The 22,855-nt window shown below is 40.2% G+C and overlaps 1 protein-coding gene and 2 long non-coding RNA genes across 9 annotated transcripts in view; 1 reads left to right on the top strand and 2 right to left on the bottom strand.

The window, feature by feature from the left end:
• Positions 1-3,956: 3,956 nt before the first annotated feature.
• LOC118124133 lies at positions 3,957-6,845 on the bottom strand. Its single transcript, XR_004698698.2, has 2 exons — positions 6,583-6,845; positions 3,957-4,624 (listed from the first exon to the last, which is right to left on the bottom strand). It is a non-coding gene; the product is annotated as an uncharacterized LOC118124133 (long non-coding RNA).
• Positions 6,846-9,112: 2,267 nt separating this feature from the next.
• Positions 9,113-17,265, top strand: LOC118100725. The gene is made up of 3 exons (XR_004694467.2): positions 9,113-9,202; positions 15,955-16,129; positions 16,348-17,265. It is a non-coding gene; the product is annotated as an uncharacterized LOC118100725 (long non-coding RNA).
• Positions 12,359-22,855, bottom strand: part of sh3gl2a (SH3 domain containing GRB2 like 2a, endophilin A1) — a 33,709-nt gene continuing 23,212 nt past the window's right edge. The window contains exons 2-12 of one of the 7 annotated variants that reach the window (XM_035146034.2): positions 21,328-21,396; positions 20,839-20,911; positions 19,926-20,069; positions 19,578-19,711; positions 19,333-19,491; positions 18,311-18,414; positions 18,090-18,205; positions 17,083-17,097; positions 16,493-16,504; positions 15,192-15,196; positions 12,359-15,061 (exon numbers count right to left, since the gene is read on the bottom strand). In XM_035146034.2, coding sequence (XP_035001925.1) covers positions 14,858-15,061; positions 15,192-15,196; positions 16,493-16,504; positions 17,083-17,097; positions 18,090-18,205; positions 18,311-18,414; positions 19,333-19,491; positions 19,578-19,711; positions 19,926-20,069; positions 20,839-20,911; positions 21,328-21,396 — 1,035 coding nt within the window. In that variant the 3' untranslated portion in view covers positions 12,359-14,857. Of the gene's footprint in view, positions 15,062-15,184; positions 15,197-16,492; positions 16,505-17,072; positions 17,098-18,089; positions 18,206-18,310; positions 18,415-19,332; positions 19,492-19,577; positions 19,712-19,925; positions 20,070-20,838; positions 20,912-21,327; positions 21,397-22,855 lie in introns of all 7 variants that reach the window. The other 6 variants (XM_035146025.2, XM_035146042.2, XM_035146076.2 and 3 more) reach the window with 6 other exon arrangements.

The raw sequence follows: 22,855 nt of genomic DNA, 5'->3' as shown, positions 1-22,855 counted from the left end.
TGCTGACAAGCTTTCACCGCCACCTAAATCCTCCGACTCCTCAGCAGGAGGATACAGGTATTCATCCAGCTTCCACCGATATCCTCCAGCACGGTGTTGTTATCTCAGCTGTCAAACTCCTGACATGTCTTTTTAAGCTTGGCAGATGAAGCACTCGTGGAAAGGACCTTGGCTCTAGAAATGCATGTTGGCTTCTAAATGAGGTTGTACCTGTCTGTTTTGTGAGAGATGATTGATTTTTTTATGTGAGTGAATCATAAGCAGTAAAAAAAAGCCTCCTCAATGATAAAACTGCATAAAAGCGGTCAGGTTTATGACCTTTCAACTTTACTGGACAGAAAGGAAGTTTGTCTTGTGGCGAGGTTCACTTTGCAACACGCACAGAGAAGTTAAGCATAGCATCATACTTGTAAATGTGTCAATTATACAACTGTATAACATGTATACTTTTTATAGAATAATCATTTGAATATTTTGTATCTATCCAAACAATACCATAATTTATTAGTTATTATTCAGCTGATGTTTTCACCTCCGTCCATTTGTTTGTTGGTTTGTTTGCAAGATTACACAAAAACCACACAACGTGTTTCCATGAAACTTGGTAGAAGGGTGGGGTATGGGTAAGGGAAGAACCCATGACATTTTGAGGGTCCCGATCATGGAGAGGATCTATTTCTTTAACATCGCGAGATCAGGCAATAATACATGAATCTTGATGAAAAGAATCAGGCAGATTAAGGGAACTGACACGTATGAGTGTGTGATATTTGGTGCAGCTTGTTTGAATTTGAGGGGACTGTTTGTCCTTGGTGGAGGTACACGCTCCACCGAGTGCCATCCTAGCTTATTTAAACAGCCGTTAATTGAGCCAGTGTTAGTTTTATAGCTAATTTGTATCCTTGGTGTATCCCCAGGACGTATAATAGAAACGCCTTTACAGTACAATACAACAATTATCAACCATTTATTACTAACTACAACCATCATTATTATTTCTAAAACCAGTGCAACCAAACAAATGAAATTTCCACCACATTTGGACGTTATCATCTGTCTTATGTTAAAACTCTTCTTCTTCGGACTTATTTTGGTTCATTGGAATTAAGAGCGAAGCCAACACTGGTCTTTCTGTTAAATTCAACATCTGCAGATGAACTCATTACACATTTAAATACATGAGCTGTGAGATTGAGCTCTGAGGAGAAGGAATATAATAGTTTTGTACCTGCTGCCAAGGTAACGTTCCATGCTGCCTTCACCTGGAGACGTCCCGCGTCCTCCGGGCCCGCCCTTGGAGGCGCTGGGAAATGCCTGCGTTCTTACTTCTCACACTCAGTAGCAAGGGATAGGTTTGGTCACAGTAATTCAGCAGAATCTGCAAGACCCATGAATTTCTTAACACTATCTTCTTAAAATAACAATTTGACACTTTGGGAAATTAATTAGTTGCTTTCTTTCGTGCGGAGAGTTGGATGAGAAGATCCGTTCCTCTCTGTCGTTATAATAACTAGAAACATCAAGAGATTGGAGGAAGTGACACATGCTGGCCAGGAAATATCCCTGAAACATACCCCACTGTAACCACCACTTTGCTTTATGTACTAATTTGGTGGATTAGGTAATGTTGGATTAAGGGAGACTAGCTGTTGCCCCCTTTGTGCTGAGCTAAACTAAGATAACAGGCTCCTTGCTCCAGCTACATATTTAGTGGCATCAATTTAACTAGACAGACAGACAGGTATATTTCTGAAAATGTCAATTCCTTTAATCATCATGCTCTCCCTTGATGGGGGAATAAAACTTCAGCACGAGGCAACATTCAAATTAGCGTTTGTCTCTGCTCTTTGAATGTTAAAGGATATTTCTTATCACAGTCATTAAAAGTAATCAGTTAGTAGGTATTTGAGGTTTCAGGTGACAGCGTGTGGTCGCAGTTTCAGTTCCCACGACGCCAGAGACAGGACACATGCGACGGCAGCGGTGGCACCACATCTCCATGCATGACTTGAGCATGACCACTCAAACAGGATGCGGTGCAGAGCTTTCCACTTGTGTGTTTATGTGTGTGTGTGAGGAGAGAGGGGCAGAGACAGACAGACAGAGAGAGAGAGAGAGAGAGAGAGAGAGAGAGAGAGAGAGAGAGAGAGAGAGAGAGAGAGAGAGAGAGGTTGCTTGGTATTGGGTGTTGTAGGTCTCACACACACACCTGTATCTGGGAGGTTGCCCTTCATGACTCAAGACGGAGAGAGAAATCAGACTGGTATGCTGTTTCTTTCCAGTGCCACCTGTGTGTCTGTTACTATGGGATTTGTACCTCCTCAATCACTGACACATGTGGATTACCTGCGCTTAAGGCAAAAAGCCTAAACAAGCCACATCTTGTGTGCCAGCAATCAGGCACTCAAACACAGCATATCTTTGCCTTTGTGGATAGAAGCATCTAAATCTGCTACCAGTATAATTGCTGTCATTTCCATTGTAATTCCTTCTCAATTGCAAATTTAACACATTATTTAAAAACACACACAGACACCCAGAAGAAAAACAAACTCTTTTTTGTTTGATGCCGCGTGTGTCGTAACCGTGGATTAGTTCTCCTGGCGCTCGGTGGCGTTGGATGACAAGTGGTCTTTGTGGTTTTGTTGCGAGATGCCCTGGGTTTGTGCTTGGCAGAGGCAGCCGAGCTCAGGTGTAAAGACGGGTTAGAGGTGGGTCAGCTGTTGAGGAAACATGCCTGACGGAGGAAATACTGTGGAACAATGCTGATAATCTCCCTCATCAGAAACCCATTCACGTGGATTTCTCTCTATTCAGGTGCAGGAAGACGTCTGCACCAAAGCAGATACTGTCCTTCTCTTTGTTTAGCTGTCTCAACTGGTCTATTCACCATCCATGCTGTGGCAGACTTGTAGGTAACTTACATAATGTACAGTTTGTCCATTATTATTCATAGATATGAATCATTAAAACAGCTCATGTGAATAGTGCGGCTGTGGGAAACCTTGTATTCAAAGAGATTATGAGCTTGAATCATAATCCAAATATCAACAAATCCAACACTTTTAAAGCTGACATGATAAAGTCATAAAACAGATATAATGTTAGGAGTTTGATTTCATCAGCTGATCTGAAGTTAAATGACAATCCTGGTTTATACCAACTTGGGTCTTATTTTGGTAAATCTGGCGACCTTTGACCTTTAGTAACAGTTTAAGAAGTTTGTCAGTCAGGTGGGACGTGAAAACGTGGGGCACACAGGTTTTAAACACACTCGCAATTTAGCCAAAGTCTGGAAATTCTCCTGAAATTCTCCGAAGAGGCTGTATGTGAGAACGCAAATGTCCGAGTCATTTACTCTGGAAGTGACCCAAGTGAGAATACAGCAGGACCATGTCTGTACAACTCACAGCGAGCGAATGGGCGTGTTGATGATGTTTCTAACACACGACGGACGCATATTTGAAAAAATCCAAAGAACACAAATACCTTTTTGGACAAAATTCTCAAACAAGTTACAGGGACAGCAAGAATGTTTCCGTCATGTCCTGCCTCTTGTCATCTCACGCCATCCCTCGCCTGGCGGTTCCAGAAAAGCTCTAGTTGTTGTGAACACGTTTGACATTCGATCAACAGGAGTCTGGTCTGGCGTCAGAATTCCTTATGGCTGCCAGTGGTGCAGGACATGCTGACCTGATTAATATTTAAAATAAAACAGTAATGTAAATTCATTTAACAAATAACGCCCCTTAATGCTGATGAAGAATAAAGTGTTTGTGGTTTTATTCAGCAACTTTTTAAATGAGATTTGTCAGATTTGAAAGAAGAAGAAGTTGAACGACACAAAAGAAGATTCAGTTTCAAACCGGATTATGTTAATGTTTATAATGTTATTCTAAACACATATTTTAATTTTAACAGTTTAACCATAACATAAATTAAATATTTAATTACAATTAAAGTTGTGGAAATATTTTATTCACTTTTTACACTTTATTTTCTGCTCCTGTCTGATTTAAGGGTTAATATGTTACATTAGCACAGGTGAAAACATGAGGATTTAGTCAGGTTTAAAATAAACACACACATGTTGGGTCTATAATCTGAGTAACACCATTTAAAACTTTACTGCTTGACAAGTTATTCTGGATTCTTTCATAAAACACATTTTATTTTCATGTCTTGGTGTCAAACATGAAGAGGTGAGGTGAGTGAGGAGGAGAGGAAAGTAAGTCAGAGTCAGACTGTCTGTCTTCAGTCCATCATATATAAGGATATAAATACACAAAGTACAGAAAAACAGGGACGTTTGCGTGCGTGCATGTATTTGAGTTTGCACGTCTTTGTGTACATACATGTGAATATGTGTATGACTTGGGCCGTGCAGGCAGGGTGATAAACCCAAGCACCTACACTCTGTCATGCGTAGAGAGGCTTCAGCCGCACAATGGCAGCGTGATGGGTGTGACTGTCTCCGGGATTAAAGCAGGAGAATAGATCCAGAAACGGACAGGTTCCACCGCCCGGCTCGCTCAGACTCCTCCTCACCACCGAGCGCTGAGATCCTCACACGCTTTAAGGTCACAGGATCTGCAGCAGTGCCAGTTCCATCTCGGTCTTTTAGCTGTGAAGATGTAAAATAACACTTTTGAAGGCGTTTGAACTTGTTCCCCCTTTTAGAAATGTGACCTGATGAAACACCTTTAAAAAATGTATTCTGATTACTCCCCCCCCTCAGGTTAATTGCGTTGTCTGTGAAATCATTTGAATGCACTTATGGATTTGCACACCAAATGTTTTCCCATTTGACTGTTTTGCATGCCGTGCGGCTGCCCCCTATCCTGGCAGCATTTGTCATGAAGGCCCTTCTCTCCGCTCCACTGCTGGCTCACGTTAAAGAGTCTTTTACAGGCGCAACCACTGTGGAGAATTTATGACCAGGAAAATACCACAGTGAAGTTAATCTGTCCAGTGCCGAATAACCTGGGTTTTCATGAATAGCCTGGTGTAGTGGAGGGTACGTTTATGAAATAAGTAATAAACTACTCAACCAACACATTTCACCTCTGAGCAACAGTTTCATTTTTCTTGTGTTAGAAAAAGACCTTTAATTTTTTATTACCAGAATTTTTAAATCTGCATATATAATGGTGCAGAATTGTACTTTACAGATTCAGATTAGTGAATCAATTTGTGTTGGAGAAGATTTGTTAACCTTCTGCAACTTTATTGTATATCAGCTGATTTTGATGTTCTTGCCTCCTTGATTGTGTGTTTATAGATGACACCGACTATTTAGATATTAAATAATAGTTTTGCCCTTTTTAAATTAAAATGACAAAGGTTCCAGTAAACTGATTATCAACCTTGCTTATGGGAAAATAAAACATATTAATTACAAATCAATTGACTAAGAACATATTTTTTATTCCCTTCTTAATAAACATCTTTTAACGGTTCTAATACATTTTTTGTCAAATCTTTCATGTTATTGTAAAGTCTCTTTCATTAATTTGTTGAATTTATTCATCTTTTCTGAAGCTCCAAACAAACAGAGTGACGGACAAAGACAGTTTCGACTGACTGAAATTTTGTTTCTGTTCTGGTTTCTGATTATTTTAGAAAGACATTTTGAAAACTAAATAGATTTTTGTTTTGGCTTTTAAAAAAAAAACATTTGTTATATTTTATGAATTACAGTACAAACTCCTTCATCAATTGTAGTCACCTAAATATGTTTTGTCCATTTGATCCTAAAAATGCCACCTTGTCTATCATAGTGATGATATGTGGACTTCACAAGGGGAATTATGATAATTGATGGTAACACGTGAAATGGAAGATGAGGCCATGTGAGGACAGGAAATAAAGTGAGTCATTTTTTGTCCTTAACATTTCATGGTTATACTGGTTCTCTTCCACTAATGCTAGTTAAGCTTTACTGAACCGACCTGAGAGGAAATGAAACTGATGACGCTGATGATGTTGTTGTGAGCTCTGTCTCTGTCCTGTTTCAAACATTTAAATGTAACCTGTGTCCTCTGAGGACGGAGCCTCACCAAGGTGAAGCTCACTGACGAGAGGTGAGGCCTGACACTCTCTGCCCAAAGTTTAGAACTTGAAAGGATATTGTTCATCAATAGGAATAAAAGCACACACACACACACACACACACACACACACACACACACACACACACACACACACACACACACACACACACACACACACACACACACACACACACACACACACACACACACACATAGTGTTTCTCTCTCTTTTGGATTTCAGTGAGTAAGCCTGAGTGACAGAGCCTCACGTGGGACAGAGGTGGTGTTGTGAATCCAGAGCTGGAAACTATCTCCTAACAGACAAGCTGGGTGTCAGACCCCCACAGACCCTCACGGTATGACTAACAAACATGCAGGAACACACACACACACACACACACACACACACACACACACACACACACACACACACACACACACACACACACACACACACACACACACACACACACACACACACACACACACACACACACACACGAAATACCTCCTCCCTGTTGGCACTTACCTGCTCCTCTCTGGCTCCACCTCCTCTCTTTTCTCTCCCTCTCTCCCCTGCTGCCACCGTAGAGCTGCCTGACCTGTCTTACTGCCTCGTTTGTCATCTCCAATCACTTGCTCTTTGAGCGCCTCTGACAGACGGGGGTATTAGCTGCCTCTGTCTGGTGTTGAGAGCTGGGCTTTCCTGCTGAATAGAGAAACTATGTATGAACGCCACAGGAAAACATGTAATGACACACACTGGCATACTCCCACCAACAGCTGCTCCTCAGAGTGTGTGTGTGTGTGTGTGTGTGTGTGTGTGTGTGTGTGTGTGTGTGTGTGTGTGTGTGTGTGTGTGTGTGTGTGTGTGTGTGTGCGTGTGTGTGTGTGAGAGAGAGAGAGGTAATTTTCTTTTTGTGCGCTCAAGTCTCCTCCATTCTAATTCACTTTTGCAGTATTCAGAGCATTTACTTAAGAAAAGTACAGCAAAAGTAGAAAAATACTCTATTACGAGTCAAAGTCATTGGTGAATATACTGATGCAAAAGTAGCATTTTACTCTTGTAGTTTGAGCAACATTCAATATTTTATACACTGTTGAGTAGTTTTATCTGTAACAAAGCTTAATATCCTCTAAATTCCTCTTGTGTTTGTAAGTAAAATGTTGATTTTTAATTCAACTTTATTTGTGCATGAAATCACAACACACATTAACGTAAGGCACTTTACATAGTGAAATCGAAACCTTACAATACTATAGAGAAACCCAACAGTTCCCACAACGAACAAACAATAGTGCAGAGAAAAACTCCATACTTCATAAAGTACTACTTTGAAATGAATACAGTGAAGTAAAAACATTTGCAGTGGAGTAGAAGTATAATGTGTAAATTAAAGTACAAGAGGCTCCTTTTTTACAGTATTTTTCACAGTATAGTGAAGTTACTTTTCAGCCGTGGTAGAAACGGAAAGAGAGAGAGAGAGAGAGAGAGAGAGAATGTGCAGTGACGATTATTTGCTTCGTACATCTACTCGACTACATGTCAGTGGAAAATACTGCACTTTTTTTTACTTCATCATATCAAATATTTTAAATACAAAACACACAGTCAGTTTATAAATTTGAGGCGATGTTGTAGAACAGTTTACAAAGAAAATAGATTCAGTTGAACATACTCTACCAATAAAATGCTAATTTCTACCTCAATGTAATCACATAATATTTTCGCACATCACAAAATACCTCAGTATAACATATACAGTGTTAATATATGACAGAGGTGGTTCTGTTGCATAAGCAATTTTACTTCTCATACTAATGTGTATATTTTGCTTAGTACTTACTGAGGTACACACAAGTTTTTAGTTTTTTAGTTTATTTGTTATAGAGCGATACTTGCTAGTGAGAGATGTGAATACTTCTTTAACCACTGGCAGTACTAGGTCACTGAAATGTAAGCACCATTTCATGAGAGGAATCACTTTGTTTGTTAGATAGGACTAAAACTACTTTAAAACAAAACCAAAACAAAGTGACAAAACCAAAACGGACGTCCAACTCACTGGAACCTCTGGTCTAATACAACAACCCTGTAGTAATCCCTCTTTCATGCAGATTATAATCTGATATTTTGAAGAGCCTGTTCATACAAAGGCTGGTAGATAAACACCTAAAGCAATAACATCATTTAAAACTACAACCTTTAAAACTAGGCTAAGAGCCTAATCCTGAATCTAAACCTAATCTTATCAAAATGTGATGGATTCTTTCCTGACCCTCACGTCTTTCTACCAAGGTTCATGGAAATCTATTAGATGTTTTTTTCGTAAACCTGCTGACAAACAAACCATGAAGAATCACCTCATCTTTATATTATTATTATTATTATTATTACAGGACTGCTGTATTACAATGCACCAGTTCAGCTCGGTGAACAGTTTAGTAAAAATAGACACAGTAGCATTTGCTGTAAAGTATCTTTTACCACAGACAGTTGCTAGTAGAACCTGTTCTAATGATCTGTGGGTGGTGGGAGGTACTAGAGATGGATACTCATTGTTCCTCTGCCTCGGTGAATATGTGGAACATGTCTGTAACCAGTGTGGCTGTCTCTTGCGGTCTGCTGCGGTTTGGGGTTGGCCAGAAAACAGATGCAGCCTGCCATTCATGCATTAAGAGACTGTGGCCGATTCAGGTGTCAGATATGATGGATTGGCTCACCACCCTGCCAGTTTAAGCTTGCCACGGCTGGCTAGTTGAGCAGCTGACTCTTTACACGCTAACTAAGTGCATCGGTGAGTCTGGCTCCTGCACACGGGACTGTGTTATTCAGACGCTGCAAGGAAAAACGTCAGCGTAGCTTTAAATAGCTGAAAACTTATCAAAGCACCTTTATTTGCAAACACACACACAGTCAAAGCAGCAGGTTGACAACCAAGCAGCTGATCAATGTTTAAAAACAGTGGGTTGTTGACAAGAATCATGTGACTGTTAAAAACAACATGGTCGGTTGTTAGAAATGTTCAGCAGCCATGTAAAAGTGTCAGTGAAGGCGAGGGCAGGATCACCGGCTGTGTAGGATCCTTAGAAAAAGTCTCTCCGTCTCGGCGGCGCTGCGTCCGACAGGCCACCCACCAGGAGAGAGGGTCTGAGGAATGCTTTTTACTGAATTACTTGTCTTGTGGTGTGTGTGTGTGTGTGTGTGTGTGTGTGTGTGTGTGTGTGTGTGTGTGTGTGTGTGTGTGTGTGTGTGTGTGTGTGTGTGTGTGTGTGTGTGTGTGTGTGTGTGTGTGTGTGTGTGTGTGTGTGTGTGCATGTGCAGAAATGCTATTGCATACACTACCTGGAAGAGAGGAATTGTGTGTGTGTGTGTGTGTGTGTGTGTGTGTGTGTGTGTGTGTGTGTGTGTGTTCTCCACGTTTTTGTATTTTTCTTCTCTCTGAACAATTGATTAGTTGATTAACTGGTGGAAAATAATGCATTTTATAAACAAATACAATAATCAAGACAATAACAGGTATCAGTTAATATCGACAGTAAAATGTAAACTTGTTCAGAGTGAAACTTTAACACTGACTCAAGATTCAAGAAAACTGTATTGTCCTTTTCTCTGTCAAAACTAATTTCAGCTGCAAATCCAGAAAATTGTCAATTTAATTTGAAGATAAACACAAAAAATGGTCGAAGCCTTTTATTACTGAGAGACAGGGAAAAACAAAATGTGCTCAAATATTGATCCTTAGGATTTGAAATTATAAAAAACTTTTTAGAGTAGGACCACAACATTTAAATCATAATTGATAATCGTTCATGTTTGCTTAGAATCAATTAATAATGTCCATCAAAATATGTTATAATTTATTCAAACGGATGTCCCTCAGATGTTTTGCTTTTTCTAACTAAAAAATATTCTGGTTACTCAGGTGGAATGATATAGAAATATTAAGATCGATTTAAAATTTATAAAAACAGGAAAACGCAGATCCAGAGAATATGAAGTCAGTGGAATATGAAGTTTAATTGAAGTATTTTTTTACTTCACAGTGGCTACATGCACACTTTTTTTTAGCCGTGGAAGAAGTGTATGTATTTATTATTTAGGTAAAAGTAGTAATCCACTTCTGTCATTCTTTTTAGTTTTCTTCTATCTAAAGCATGAAAAGACCAAACGAATAAACAGACATCAATACCAGGAAAGACCAGCAGCAGCCAAGAGGATGCGTTCTTCCAAGTATCGGTTTTACAGAGCAGCAGAGCGAGTGTGACTGGCAGATCACTGGCACCGGCTCATAAAAACATTTACTAGGAGACGCCCTGTATCCACAATATCCACCTGTACACATGACAGTACCAGTTACTGTAGCTTGTGGTCGCTTTAAGTGTTTGTGGACTTTTCTGCAGACTGTGACAACAAGGTACAGGCTGTGTCTATATTTGCTGTGATCAGCAGAGCGACAGGCCACAGGGTGTGTGACTGGGAGGCCGCCATGCTTGGATGATATTCAAAAGACTTGGCTGACTTAGGCTGCTGCGGGACGTTACAGCCATCACCCCCCCTATACTGGATCAATCGCAACCATGTCAACACAGTGTGTGTGCGCGCGTGTGTGTAGTGAGTGTGTGTGCAGCAGAGGGAGCGCAGGGGTTAAACTGTGAAGATCCACGAGGAGGTGAAGGGTGTAGCCAGATTGACTGGTGCTGAGAGGTAATGGCTGGGGACCAAAATGTGTCACTACTGTTATACAGTTATAAAATAAACTGGCTTATCGTGAAATGGAACTTCTGTCATATCCTAGTGAGTTTGTGTTCTTTAAGGTGATGTTGGCCTGCACTTTGCATGAGGACAGTTTGCTGTGTTGAAAGTTGAGGATTTAAGAAGTTGAAGAGTTTTTCCAGATAAAAACTTTTGTAAGCAGTCGTGTTGAAGTTCTGTTCGTCTGAGTAATGTTGAAACAGGTAGAAATGTGTGTGAATGTTTCTCTTTGACTTGGACTCTGTGCCAACATGAGGTAGCTGCGTACCGAGGACCAAGCGCGTGTTTGTATCTTTGGGTTGTGAATTGTGAACCCAACCAATACTTGCTGCAATACATTTGTACTGATTTTAGGAGGAAAACTTGATTTATTACCTGTGCAGGGGAGGTTATGTTCACATTAGTGTTTTTCTGTGTGTAAAAGAAGAATTACGCAAAAACAACTGAACCAATTTTATTAAAACTCAGTGGAAGGTGTAGCATGGGCCAAGAGAAACCTGCTAAAACAAAATTTGCTCATGTGTCTTCAAGGAACAATGAACTTCCATTTAAAACTCATGACTCACTCGAACAAAGTGAATCCCATTCTTATTAAGGGAACGAGGAAATGTCTGTTCGTTCCAAGTTAGTATTCGAAAGAATCTTCTTGATACTGTACACAATTATCTGCTGTTAGTGTGAGGAGTAGCCTTGAGGGTAGATTAACGTGATTGGTCTGGGAACAAACATGCAGGACGCTCCTAAACTTCTAGAGAAAAAATGTTCTGCCTCAAAGCAGGTGAATTAATTGTGCAGTGTTTTTATTAGTAACACATTCATGTGTAAGAAGCCTTTTTATGTTGCATGTGATTGAGGCTAAACTAAATTTAACTAATATACTGTTGTGTGGTTACATGTTGCATCATATTTTGTACAATCATCACATTTTGGATGTAAAAACTTTATTTACAAGTAGCTTTAGCAATGTCAAATAAATGTAGTAAAGTAAAAAGAACAGATCAAGTCCTCTGAACTGTCTGATCCAAGCAGTTGAGCCCTGATCTTCTGATTGATTTATTGTGTTTACTACAGTTTTAATGTGACTGATCTGTGTAATTAATTATTTGTACAGCTTAAACAAAGTTTGTATTGTATATCACAGTTTACCCATGGACATGTTATGAGCCTTTAAGATGCTTCAAGCTTCATTCATGACTTGGTAATAGTGATAATAATGTTGTGCTAACAGGATTACTGAGACGTTTCAGTCGTGTTGGAGGTACACGAGAGATTTTCTCACCTGACCTACTTTTTCTGATTTGGATTCTAGCGAGAGGACATGAAAGAATCCTGCAGGAAAATAAATAATTCATCTATCTCCTTCTATTTACTGAGCCGAGTCCCTGCTGAGCCTCCTCCACGTACTGCAAAACAAGAGCCAGAGAAGTGCAGTGCAGTAAAATAGCTGGTTAGTTTATCTTCAGCTTCCATCTGAATTATTGTTTAAAAAATGTGTCTAAGTTTAAATCCTGGGGGCTGTGTGTTTGTATGAAAAGTCATCAGGGCAATAACCATTTCTCTGGATTTATTTGAATAAATTACATTGACTTATCACTTTTTTTTTCTTTACATCAAGCATACAGTCTTAAAATCCAGTGCAAGAATAAAATTAAATAAAAACAGAAAACAAAAAAAACAATCCAAAGACAATCATGTGCAGCACAGAGAATCCCTCCTCTCACGTCGCTTCTGGATAATATACTGTATATATACATCTATCCTGTATGTGTATACTTTTGTCACAGTTACAAAAATAAGATACGTTACTGTAGATGCGCGACTATACACACAAGGTGAAAACAAAACACAAAAGCTGTACAGTCCTCATTGAGGGCAAAGATACACACGATTGTTAAAAAACAGTGAAAGAGAAAAAAAAAGGAAGGAATCGGATCACCTTTAAAAAATAAAATAAAATAAATACGAATGACCTTTTCAAACTGTACCGTGATTCTTCCCCAGTCAAAGTTTACTGCCTGCAAAACTTGTGCTTCCTTAAAAAAACAAAAAACAAATAAACAACACTTAATATGGGTAATCTGTCGAGTTTGCATCATTATTGTAATTCTACTGAATATAATGAATTGGTCCTTTGATTAAAGAGACATCCATGTTTGTTTTTAATGCTGAACACTGTCAGAGACAGTATATGTTAAACACCTCAGCGTCGGAGGTCCTCTGCAGCCCCGTCCCTGTGCGTTACATGTACAGTGTGCAAACCCAATTACACGTCCCTCCCCCCGAACACACGCACATTACTACAAGATGGGTGAAAAACTAGTGTTATTGCTGCACCTATTCTTTTGCAGGAGGGTAAATACGTTGTTGACATTGCAGAGAGTAAAGCCTCGGGGGGGGGACATGGTGCACCGCGGCACCCGACTGACTAAACGTGTAATAACTGAGACCTGGTTTGATTTCTACATTATCAGTACATCAGTTAAAGACGGGAAACAAATCCCACACAATACTGCATACGAGCAAATAGCTGGTTAGGAGGAAATCAAACATCATGTGGGAAATCGAACATTTTTACTGAGGCCTGACGTGACGTGGGAAGAGGAAACCAGCAGCTTTTTGTCACTATCATCATTAAGAAAAATGGTTTTTTTAGGTGTCAGTTGCATCATCTCAAAGAATAAAACATCTCCATCCAAACCAATAGAAGTCATTTCTGGTTACGTTCTGCTGTGTGTGCGCTCCTTTGTTAGAAAGTATTTCAAACAGTATCGTTGTTGGCTACGTCTAGTTTCTTTTCTCAGTCGGTTGCTTCTAGACAGCTAAACTACAAGAATACTAATCGGACTATTAGGAATGCAGCAAAAAAGAGCTTCACCCTCAGCTGCAGAGAAAACAGTTGCCCCCACCGAGCAGTTAAATCCTATAAGTTATTATATCACAACACATCGACCATTTGTCACACAAGTTTCTCATAAAATACACATTGGAGCCTCGGAACGGACTGCACCGGAGTTTTCTTACATCACTTCAGACGGTTTAAACTTCACAACTTTTGTGTTTTTGCAAATCATGTCATCACTTCACTAACAACTGGCTCAGATATGTAATGTCACAGACTCAAGAATACAGTTTCACCCCCCCTCCCTCCCCCCATGATAGAAATACCAAAGAGCTAGAGATTGCTTCACCGTTTTTGCATCGAACAATTTTTACCGACACGTTGCAGTTAAGAGTTGAATCAGGTTTCTGCAGGTAACTTTGGTATCTAAATCACATACGATGGGTCATGCGTGCATGTTAAAAAAATACTATGAGTAATCTTGGTTGTAAGTTACCGATTATGTCTAAAACACTGTTGAGTTAAAAATGTGAGGACGTCCTTTGGGGCAGAGTTTTTAGAGCATGACGGGGACGCGGTTTCTCCGGAGACGGCCGGAGCACGCCAAGACAAACAGAGGAACATTCCAAAACGAAAAAAACGAAAATCAGCTCAACTTAACTTTTTTTTCTTTTTAAATATAAGATTAAACGTTAAACACTCGAAACCATGCTGTGACCTAGAGTCTCTAACAAACATGAAGCACGTAGACCAGTTATTTTCCTAGTATGTGAGAAAAAACGTTTCTATCTACTGTAATGGTTTCCACATAATATAGTGAATGAGAGTAAATGTGAATTTGCTAAGGTGGTCTGATAAACTCATGACGGACTGACAGCCAACTGAAACCGAGACAAAAGCCAGGACAGAAACGGAGAAGGTGACTATGGAAGCCTGAAGGTACCTCCTGGGATAAGGGGAAGCAACGACATCAATTTCTCCTCAATACATTTTTACGCTCATTAACTTCTGGTGCATACTTGTTTTTCATCTGTTGTCAATCTTGTTCGTATCTTTATTGTGTTGTTGCTGTTTTGACTCCTTTAACGTGGAGCACAGGTGGTAAGTAGGAATGTTTAGGAGAAGGTTACTGGGAATACCGGGGGAAGGAACTGGAGGCCGGGATTTTGTTTTGTCACCGCTGGAGACAAAGCTGCGAGTCGTGACGTCCTAGTGCGGCAGTGGCACCAGGATATCCACGTAGTTGATGGGGAAGAAGCCGGAGTTGCCGTGCAGCATCCCCTCGTACCAGTTGTCATCAATCTTATTGGTCAGGGTGATGATGTCGCCTTCCTTGAAGCCTAGCTCACCTTCGTTCTCGGGGTCAAAATCGTACAGGGCGCGACAGCAGGGCTGGTCCAGTGGGGCTGGAGAGAAGGGGGACGATTGGAGAGATAAAAGAGACGCAGCGTTAGACGAGAGTCTGGAGGTGGAGGTACGATGCTGCATGTAAATAAGAAGCATAATGATCACAAGAAAAGCTTGTGAAAGGCTCACCTGGAGACCTGGCTGAAAAGGGCAAAGAAGAGGAAGAAGCAGGGAGGAGGGGAAGAAGCAGAAGAGAGACAAAACACATGATCATCAGTTACTGCAAAGGTACAACTAGTAAGCAACAGTGGATCCAGATGGCGTTTAAAGGAATAGTTCAATATTTGGGGAAACACACACATTATCCCTGGGTCTCATCTTTGTTAAGATCAGTCAAGTCACTGTGTCAGATGATTCAGTTATAATCATAAATTCTTATAATCTGTACATATTGCACAACCCCTCCTGCTTCTAGTATTTTTTTTATTTGCTTCTAGTATTTTTTATTTTGCTTCTAGTATTTTATATTTGGTTATAGTATTTTTGTATTTTATATATTTTATTTTTGTTCCCTATTTTTACATTTTCTATATAGTTATATTTATAATTGCACAAACACTTAAGTAAGGATTCATCTCTTCCAGCAGAGCAGCTGTGGTCAAAGTTGTACTAGTCTGTTTGCCTGATGATCATTGATCTTTTCTGAACCAGAAGGTCGGCGGTTAAATCCTCAGTCTTCCCCATCTGCATGCCAAAGTGTCCTTGGGCAAGACACTGAACCCCTAAATGGCCCCTCATAGATGTTGAATACACTAACTGTAAGTCGCTTTGGATAAAAGCGTCCGCCAAATGACATGTAATGTAAAGTAATAATCGGGCTGATATTGTGTAGTTTGACCCCAGATTGAACCAGAAAAGCTCATCTTTGTGTTGCCTGTTTGTTTTTGAACTTGGAATAGGTTGGTTATTTCCCTGTGAGACCACTGAGGGAAGAAATGACCACTACAACCTACAAGTACCAGTTGGTGTTGTTCCTGCTTTCCATCCTCAGGGGGCAGCAATGAGTCAATATGGCTTAGGGCACTACAATAAGGCAAAAAAGATGCAGCTCAGGAAAAGTGGGGTGTCAGAAAGGTGAGACTTATGTTTTATGTGATGTTTCTTCAAACTGTATTTATACATTTACAAAAGAAAAGACTTTGGACCGTCTGGCTCTGTCCAAAGGAGAATACAGCAGTTCTACAGATAACTGATTTATTTAACGGTTATATGTTGTTTGTGTATTTTAAAATATGTCAAACTATTCTTTGAACAGTAAAAGAGAGATGAGAAATTCGTTTTTTCTTTTAAAGGCGGTACAAGAGAAACCAGGGGTTAGACAGAAGCAGCGCTGCAAACCAAAAAAAAAAATGCAGACAAAACAGCACCCCCACAAAAAGTTCAATTTGAAATAAGAGAGATGGATTTTGCATCTCTTCCCAAGTCACTTTTTCTCACCTGGAGATCTTGCTGCAAAGGAGGAAGTAGAAAAACAGCGGTGAACAGGAGAACTTTTTAGCGATCGCATTTTGAGAAGGATAAATGACGGAAAGATGGACGAGTACAGTAAAGATGTCGATAAAAATGATGCAAGAAAAAACACAAGAGGCGGAGCCGCGGAAGGACAAAGAAAAAGGAGGACAAGACAGATCAGGAGAAGGAAGCAGAAATAGCAAATGCTCGTCCTCTGGGTTTTTTTTTTCATTGTCATTGTCAGTCTGAGATTGTTTGAGCGGACAACACTTGTGTTTTCTGCAGTTTGTGTCTTTTTTGTTGCCGAGATTCCCTTATAACAAAAAGACAGAAATATAGATGGGCAAAGAAAATGACAGGAAGGTGAAGTGATGGAGAAAATACAGCTGAACAAGATCTCTCCGGGATTCACTTTTGTCTCACCCGGAGACCTTGCTGCAAAGAGGGGGAGAGAAAACAACACGGTGGAGGGAGGACAGCAAACAGCAGAAGTTGTTGTGGGTTTAAAATGGAACTGATGAGGGGGAGAAATGAAGTGATGATCGTACAGGACACAGAAATTTGACCTGGCTCACCTGGAGACCTCGCCCCTACAAACATGTGACAAAGAGGGGAAAGAGGAGAGAAGTGCACAGATGTTTTTATTTGTTCTGGAATGATCGATATTCTGTTCAGTGCAGGTAAAAACTGAAATGTTGGGAAAAGAGCTGGAAAAAAAGATAAAATTAGCAAACACAACAAATGGACCATAAATTCTCAAACATATTTTTATATATATCAACTCATGAAAGCGCCATGCTTTTATTTTGATAGGGTTACTCTAAAATGTTTCTTTTCTGCTTCACCAAAGACCACTTCTTTAGTGTCTATAGCAAACTGTGTTGTTGTGTATTTTTCTTTTTAATGTCTACACTTTTATATTTTGTCATTGTGCACAAGTGGATTTTTGGGGACTGATTGAAATACTGGTATAAGTTTTCATATCTGCAAACATAAACACAGATACTGATACGTCTGTGAGAGGCTTATATCTGCTGATATTATCAACGTAAGAAAACTACGTCTCCTGTTCAGCTCCTACTTGTAAAAGGAATTGATCAATTTAGCTGTTTGCTGTCAATACAGAATTAGATCATGTTTCACAGTGAAACGCTTCTCGTACTTGAGTGAACTTAATCTGTTCCCTTCTCAGGAGGGTTTTTATTGTGAAACTTCTGCAGTAAAAAGATTTAGAACAGTGCAAGTGTGAGTATGTTCTACTGAATAAATGTGTTTACTTTATATAAATATATATACACACACACAAGATTTACTCACTGATCAGTTTTGTCTTCTATTTGAGAATTTATGGTAGAAATGAAAAAACACATAGGATCATTAAAGGAAAGAAAAACATAAAGCAACAGAAACCAGCCCAGAAACTAAAAGAAAATACAACCACACATTTGTCTGTTCTGTTTTCACATCACGTGAAACAGAAACTCGTTTTCACCCCAGTGAGAGACGGCGGCGTGTGTTTACAGAACCAGGATTAGTTTCTGCACATGTTTCTGAGCGGTGAGCTTTCTGCTCGGGGTCTCACCTGGAGATCGAGCACTGTGGATGCCTCCATTGTGGTTCTCACTGATGGAGAAGTCCAGAGACGTGCGGGGTTTGGGCAGGTACTCTTTCCTGGGCTTGACAGTGGTGTCCCTTATCCTGCAAAATGGACAACACAGAATTACCCAAAAGCAGAGATCAACATGACTAAAATCACACATGTAAGTACATCCAGTGAGGCATGCTAAAAGAAAAAGTACTGACCGTTCATCGATCTTACTGGAGAGCTGTGTGAGGATCTCAGCAGCCCGGCTGTGATACTCCACCTGAGCATGGACCAGCGCAGAGAGCTGGCTCACCTGTTCAATCTGTTGTTCACACAGAGGAAACACATGATGCGTTACACATAAATGCTCTCTATCTAAAACACTATGCTTCAATTTTCTTAGGATTTTATGGCTTCTAGTGATGAGGTTGTAAATTGACTGAATTGAATCACGCTGCATCCTCCACGCCTGATGAAGAAGCTATGGTGGCCTACAGGTACCATATAAAAGGCAAAAGGTCTTCTTGAGAGGCAGTGTTTGATTTGTCCTTTTTGGACTACTGTAGAAACATGGAAGTGCAACATGGCGGACTCTGTGGAAGAAGACCTGCTCCTAACAAAGATGGCTCATTCTAAGGTAACAACATTATGATGATTATACACTAATGAAAACATAATTATGAAAATTATAATCCTATTCTGCAGATAGAAACCCTGAATCCTACACACTGGAGCTTTAAGCAATAATTCTAATGACTCTAAATCTAGATTCTTTTAGCTGCAAGGTGACATCTGGTTGAATGAGGATCACAACAGTGATACCATGATGGCTGTAGGACATTTATACATAATCAGAAGTGTTTCAAGGGACTCTGGGAGCCCCAGACAAAAAGGGGCCCTACATCGATCATAGAGGTTAACAGGGTTCTCAACACAATGTTGTTGCAGTGGGGTGGAACGAAAACACACTTTCTAGAAGCCCCCCCAACCCCTTGAGTGGAATTGACTGGTATGCTGGAGCTGATATTATAGAAAAGATTTTGGTTTCTAGTATGTAAAGGAGTCATGACCCCAATTCATTCCAATGGTTTAAGGTGCTCAAGAGGGGAATGGAAATGGACGCAGCAGTTGGAAGCCATAGCAGTGTAAGACAGGGGTTGTAAGAAAACCTAGTGTATGTTGGGAGAACCAGCCTTGTCACTGTGTGATACATTAAACTCGGAGCACTCCTGATGCTTACATCACTCTCCAGCAGGTTGAACATGCTCTGCTCAGCAATCTCCTTCGAGTCGTCGAACTTCTCCAGCGCTTGTTTGATCTCGTCGTCCGTCACTTTGCCCTGACGCTTCTTCTTGTAGTCAAAGTCCAGACGACGACCCTCCATTTTCTTCAGGTGATGCTGCGTAACAAGATCAGAGCGTTAATCTGAATCTTTGGCCTGTGGATGACTTGGATGCTCAGTCCCCCTGTTGTGTGTGTAAGTACCTGAATCTCCTTGAGGTCTTTTTCGTGGAGGTTCTGCATTGGATCAATGAAGTTCTGCTTGACCTCCATGTCCAGAGCGTCCTTCACCTCTCCCAGCTCACGCATGGCTTCCCCAGCGTCGATCAGAGCGAGTCCTGTGAAAAAAAGGAACACATTTTTACACTCTTAAAAGCACATGTGTTACATAAACTTCTATGTTCAGGCGTCCGTCTCGTCTGGAAAATAAACTCATGTATTTTTCATGATATTGTTACTGCCCCCTTCAGGGTATAAAATGATGCCAAAAGTCAAATAAAATGTGTTTTTCCCCTGTTTGTCTGTGAGAAGCTTTAACGTGCTGCAGCTCACCAAAGTTCGACTCCTCCCCGAGCTCCCGGCCGAACCTCTGCATGGACTCTCCCAAGATGGCCTCGGTCTGCGTGTAGCCCGGCCCCTTCTCTTGGCCGCGCATGCGGGACATGGAGTTCATCATGCTCATCTTGGCTCTCGTGGCTACAAAGACACGGCAGTAATGAAAACAATCAGCTCTGGGCGTGTCTTAAGTTTGTGGTCAGATGGAACAAGGCCCGAGGATCCAGAGTAAACCACATTAACGTTAATTTGTTTGCAGTTAGAGGTTATTTCATGTGAACAGAGCTGGAGTCTCATTGTTTATCACAAGTTCTCACAGCGATTAAATGGCCACTAATATTCACTTTGACTATTCTGGAAAATTCAAAGGTATAAAAGGTCAAATCATGAGGATAAACTGTTATTACAGTGAGGCCAACATAATAAAGGGTTAGCAAATACCATGACCAAAATAAAAGCCAAAAAGGTCAGACAGACCTTCAATATATGGCAATTACATTATTAAATTTAAACAAAAATGCAGTTATAGAATTATTTAGTAGTTTTGTGCCTTTTAAATTTATTTTTTAATGTGCGTGTTGACATTTGAATAAGGGCTGGGTGATGTGGAAGAAACCATTATACTGATAGGGATATTTTCTGATATCAGTATATATCACAGATATGGGAAACTGTACATGATAAATCTCATAAAATAATTTAAAGGATTTAAGAAGATATAATCAAGCTGATAGTATTGATTTATTGACAGGACCTAATGAGTAGAGGTGTACGTCTACACAATAAGTGTGTGTATATATATGATATACATGTTTTTGATATTAATATGTTGCTGGGCTACTCGGGATTAAATGAAACTAAACCATCAGATTCACAGCCTGTAGGATCATGCACAGCCGGGTAATGTCACCTGGGTTTGGCTGCAGATACTCAGTGGTCTTGGTCATGATGTCCAGCACTGCCCGAGCGGTGGTGTCCATCTTCTGTAAACCACGATGTGACCCCACACGAGGAGGGAGACAGAGACAGAAGGTACAGAAACAACAGTTCAGAAAATGACGAGCCAGTATCACTTCTGTGTTCTTGTTTGAGCTGATGACAAACTAACTCCGACATTAGAATATATAATGATATGACTTACTACTAATATAGAACAACAAGGGGTCAGGTGTAAACAATACGTTGGCACTTCTCTGAATAGGTTCAATAATGCAGGATAACACTGACTTTGTAATGTTTGGTCTTCTATTATCTTACCAGCAATTTCCAGTCATGGTTGGTAATGTTTTATGCTCCTGTACAAATCTGGTTGATTGATTAATTTGATTTGTCTAGAAATCAATCTTGTAATAATCTTCTGAACAAGATAACAGGAAGTTGAATAGAAACTCAGTCTTGCCTTCTCCATTTCAGTGAAGTCCTCATCGAGCTTCGTTCCTTCTGCTCCTCCAACTTTTTCGCTCACTTTCTGCAAAGCAAACAGAGTAAAAAAAAAAAGATTTGATATAATATATAAATAAGATCAATAATAAGATTTAATTCATCAGATTTATCAGGACACTTTTGCAATGCAGTATAAAATGTTGCAAATTGCAGACGTCTAATCCAATTCAACAGATCTTAACTGAAGTTCACATTGACTTGAAAAATAAACAAACACCCTCAGCCACAGTGTGTGGATGTTTGGTGAAGGTTGCTCATTGACACTGCACACAAACAAGAAATGACAGATTAAAGGTTAAGTATGAAGGATTTAGTGACATCTATTGGTGAAGTTGCAAATTGCAACCATCTGAATACCCCTCCCTTTCCACTAGAAAACTTAAATTGGCAAATGGGAAAAAGTGAAAGGCTCTCTGTAAAGCCAGTGTGTGATTTGTCCATTCAGAGCTACTGTAGAGCATGTTGGTGCAACATGGGAGGAGCTTCAGATAAAGACACAAAGGTCTTTATAAGGTAATGAAAATACAAGGATTCTTAGTATCAGTCATCACTTGTAAGATTCTTGTCTCATATATATATATTTGAAAATAATAATTAATAATAATAAAATGTGTAAATTAGCCTCTTCAGGATGTGAAGTGTGACCCAGTCTGTGTCTGCAGCCTCATCAGGTCACAGCCTCTAAATTCCAATTAAGATAACATCAAACAACAAACACATAAATATCAGTTTGACCCTGTGCTTCACGTGAGGAGATTCCATTTCACCGACGATCACGCTGCAGCAGTGTGAACCTCACATGTCACCAGTGATCTGAGAGCACTGGTGACATGTGATTTAACTTATTTTCTTATATATTTCAGAGGACTGAGTGAAATAAAACGTATTTCACGAGAAAAACTAAAACATTGAGAGAAATCAACATAATGTTATCGTTCACCCCACAAAGATTTTTCTGGTAACACACTCATGCTGAGATTTTTCATTCCTGCTGGAGACAGATGCAGCAGTAGCACACAGACACACAGATCTCCTCTCCGCTGACGTTCCTTCACTCTCAGTCTGCTGATAATATTTCCGGCTCTGCCAGCATCCAGCTCTGGTCTGTGATGTAACCAGCGGCCTTGAGGGGCCAGAGATCTGCCGACACGAGGCCAGACAGCCCTCGGAGGAAGGACTGAGGGGAGGGAAAACGCTTTCAGGCAACGTCACAGTGCCGTGATGAAAGAAACCATGAAAGCCAAGGTCAGTGGAGGATGTCTTTTCTCCGAGAGGGGAGAACGAGCACAATCATACTGTACATGTACGTCGAGGACAGGATGAGTCAGTTTTACTTTACATTCACGCCTCTAGAATAAATGATCTTCGAGTTCAGCAGTTTTTTCTCTCACAATTAAAGATCCTAAAGAGTGGGAAGTACTCAGAGAAAATGAGATGTATTTTCCGGGGTCGGAACACAGAGGGCTGATTTATGACAGACAGCA

The sequence above is a fragment of the Hippoglossus stenolepis genome, chromosome 2 (assembly GCF_022539355.2).
Source record: "Hippoglossus stenolepis isolate QCI-W04-F060 chromosome 2, HSTE1.2, whole genome shotgun sequence".
NCBI classification, from domain to species: Eukaryota; Metazoa; Chordata; class Actinopteri; order Pleuronectiformes; family Pleuronectidae; genus Hippoglossus; species Hippoglossus stenolepis.
Note: the sequence above shows the minus strand (reverse complement) of the source record. Positions and strands in the feature narration are given on the sequence as shown.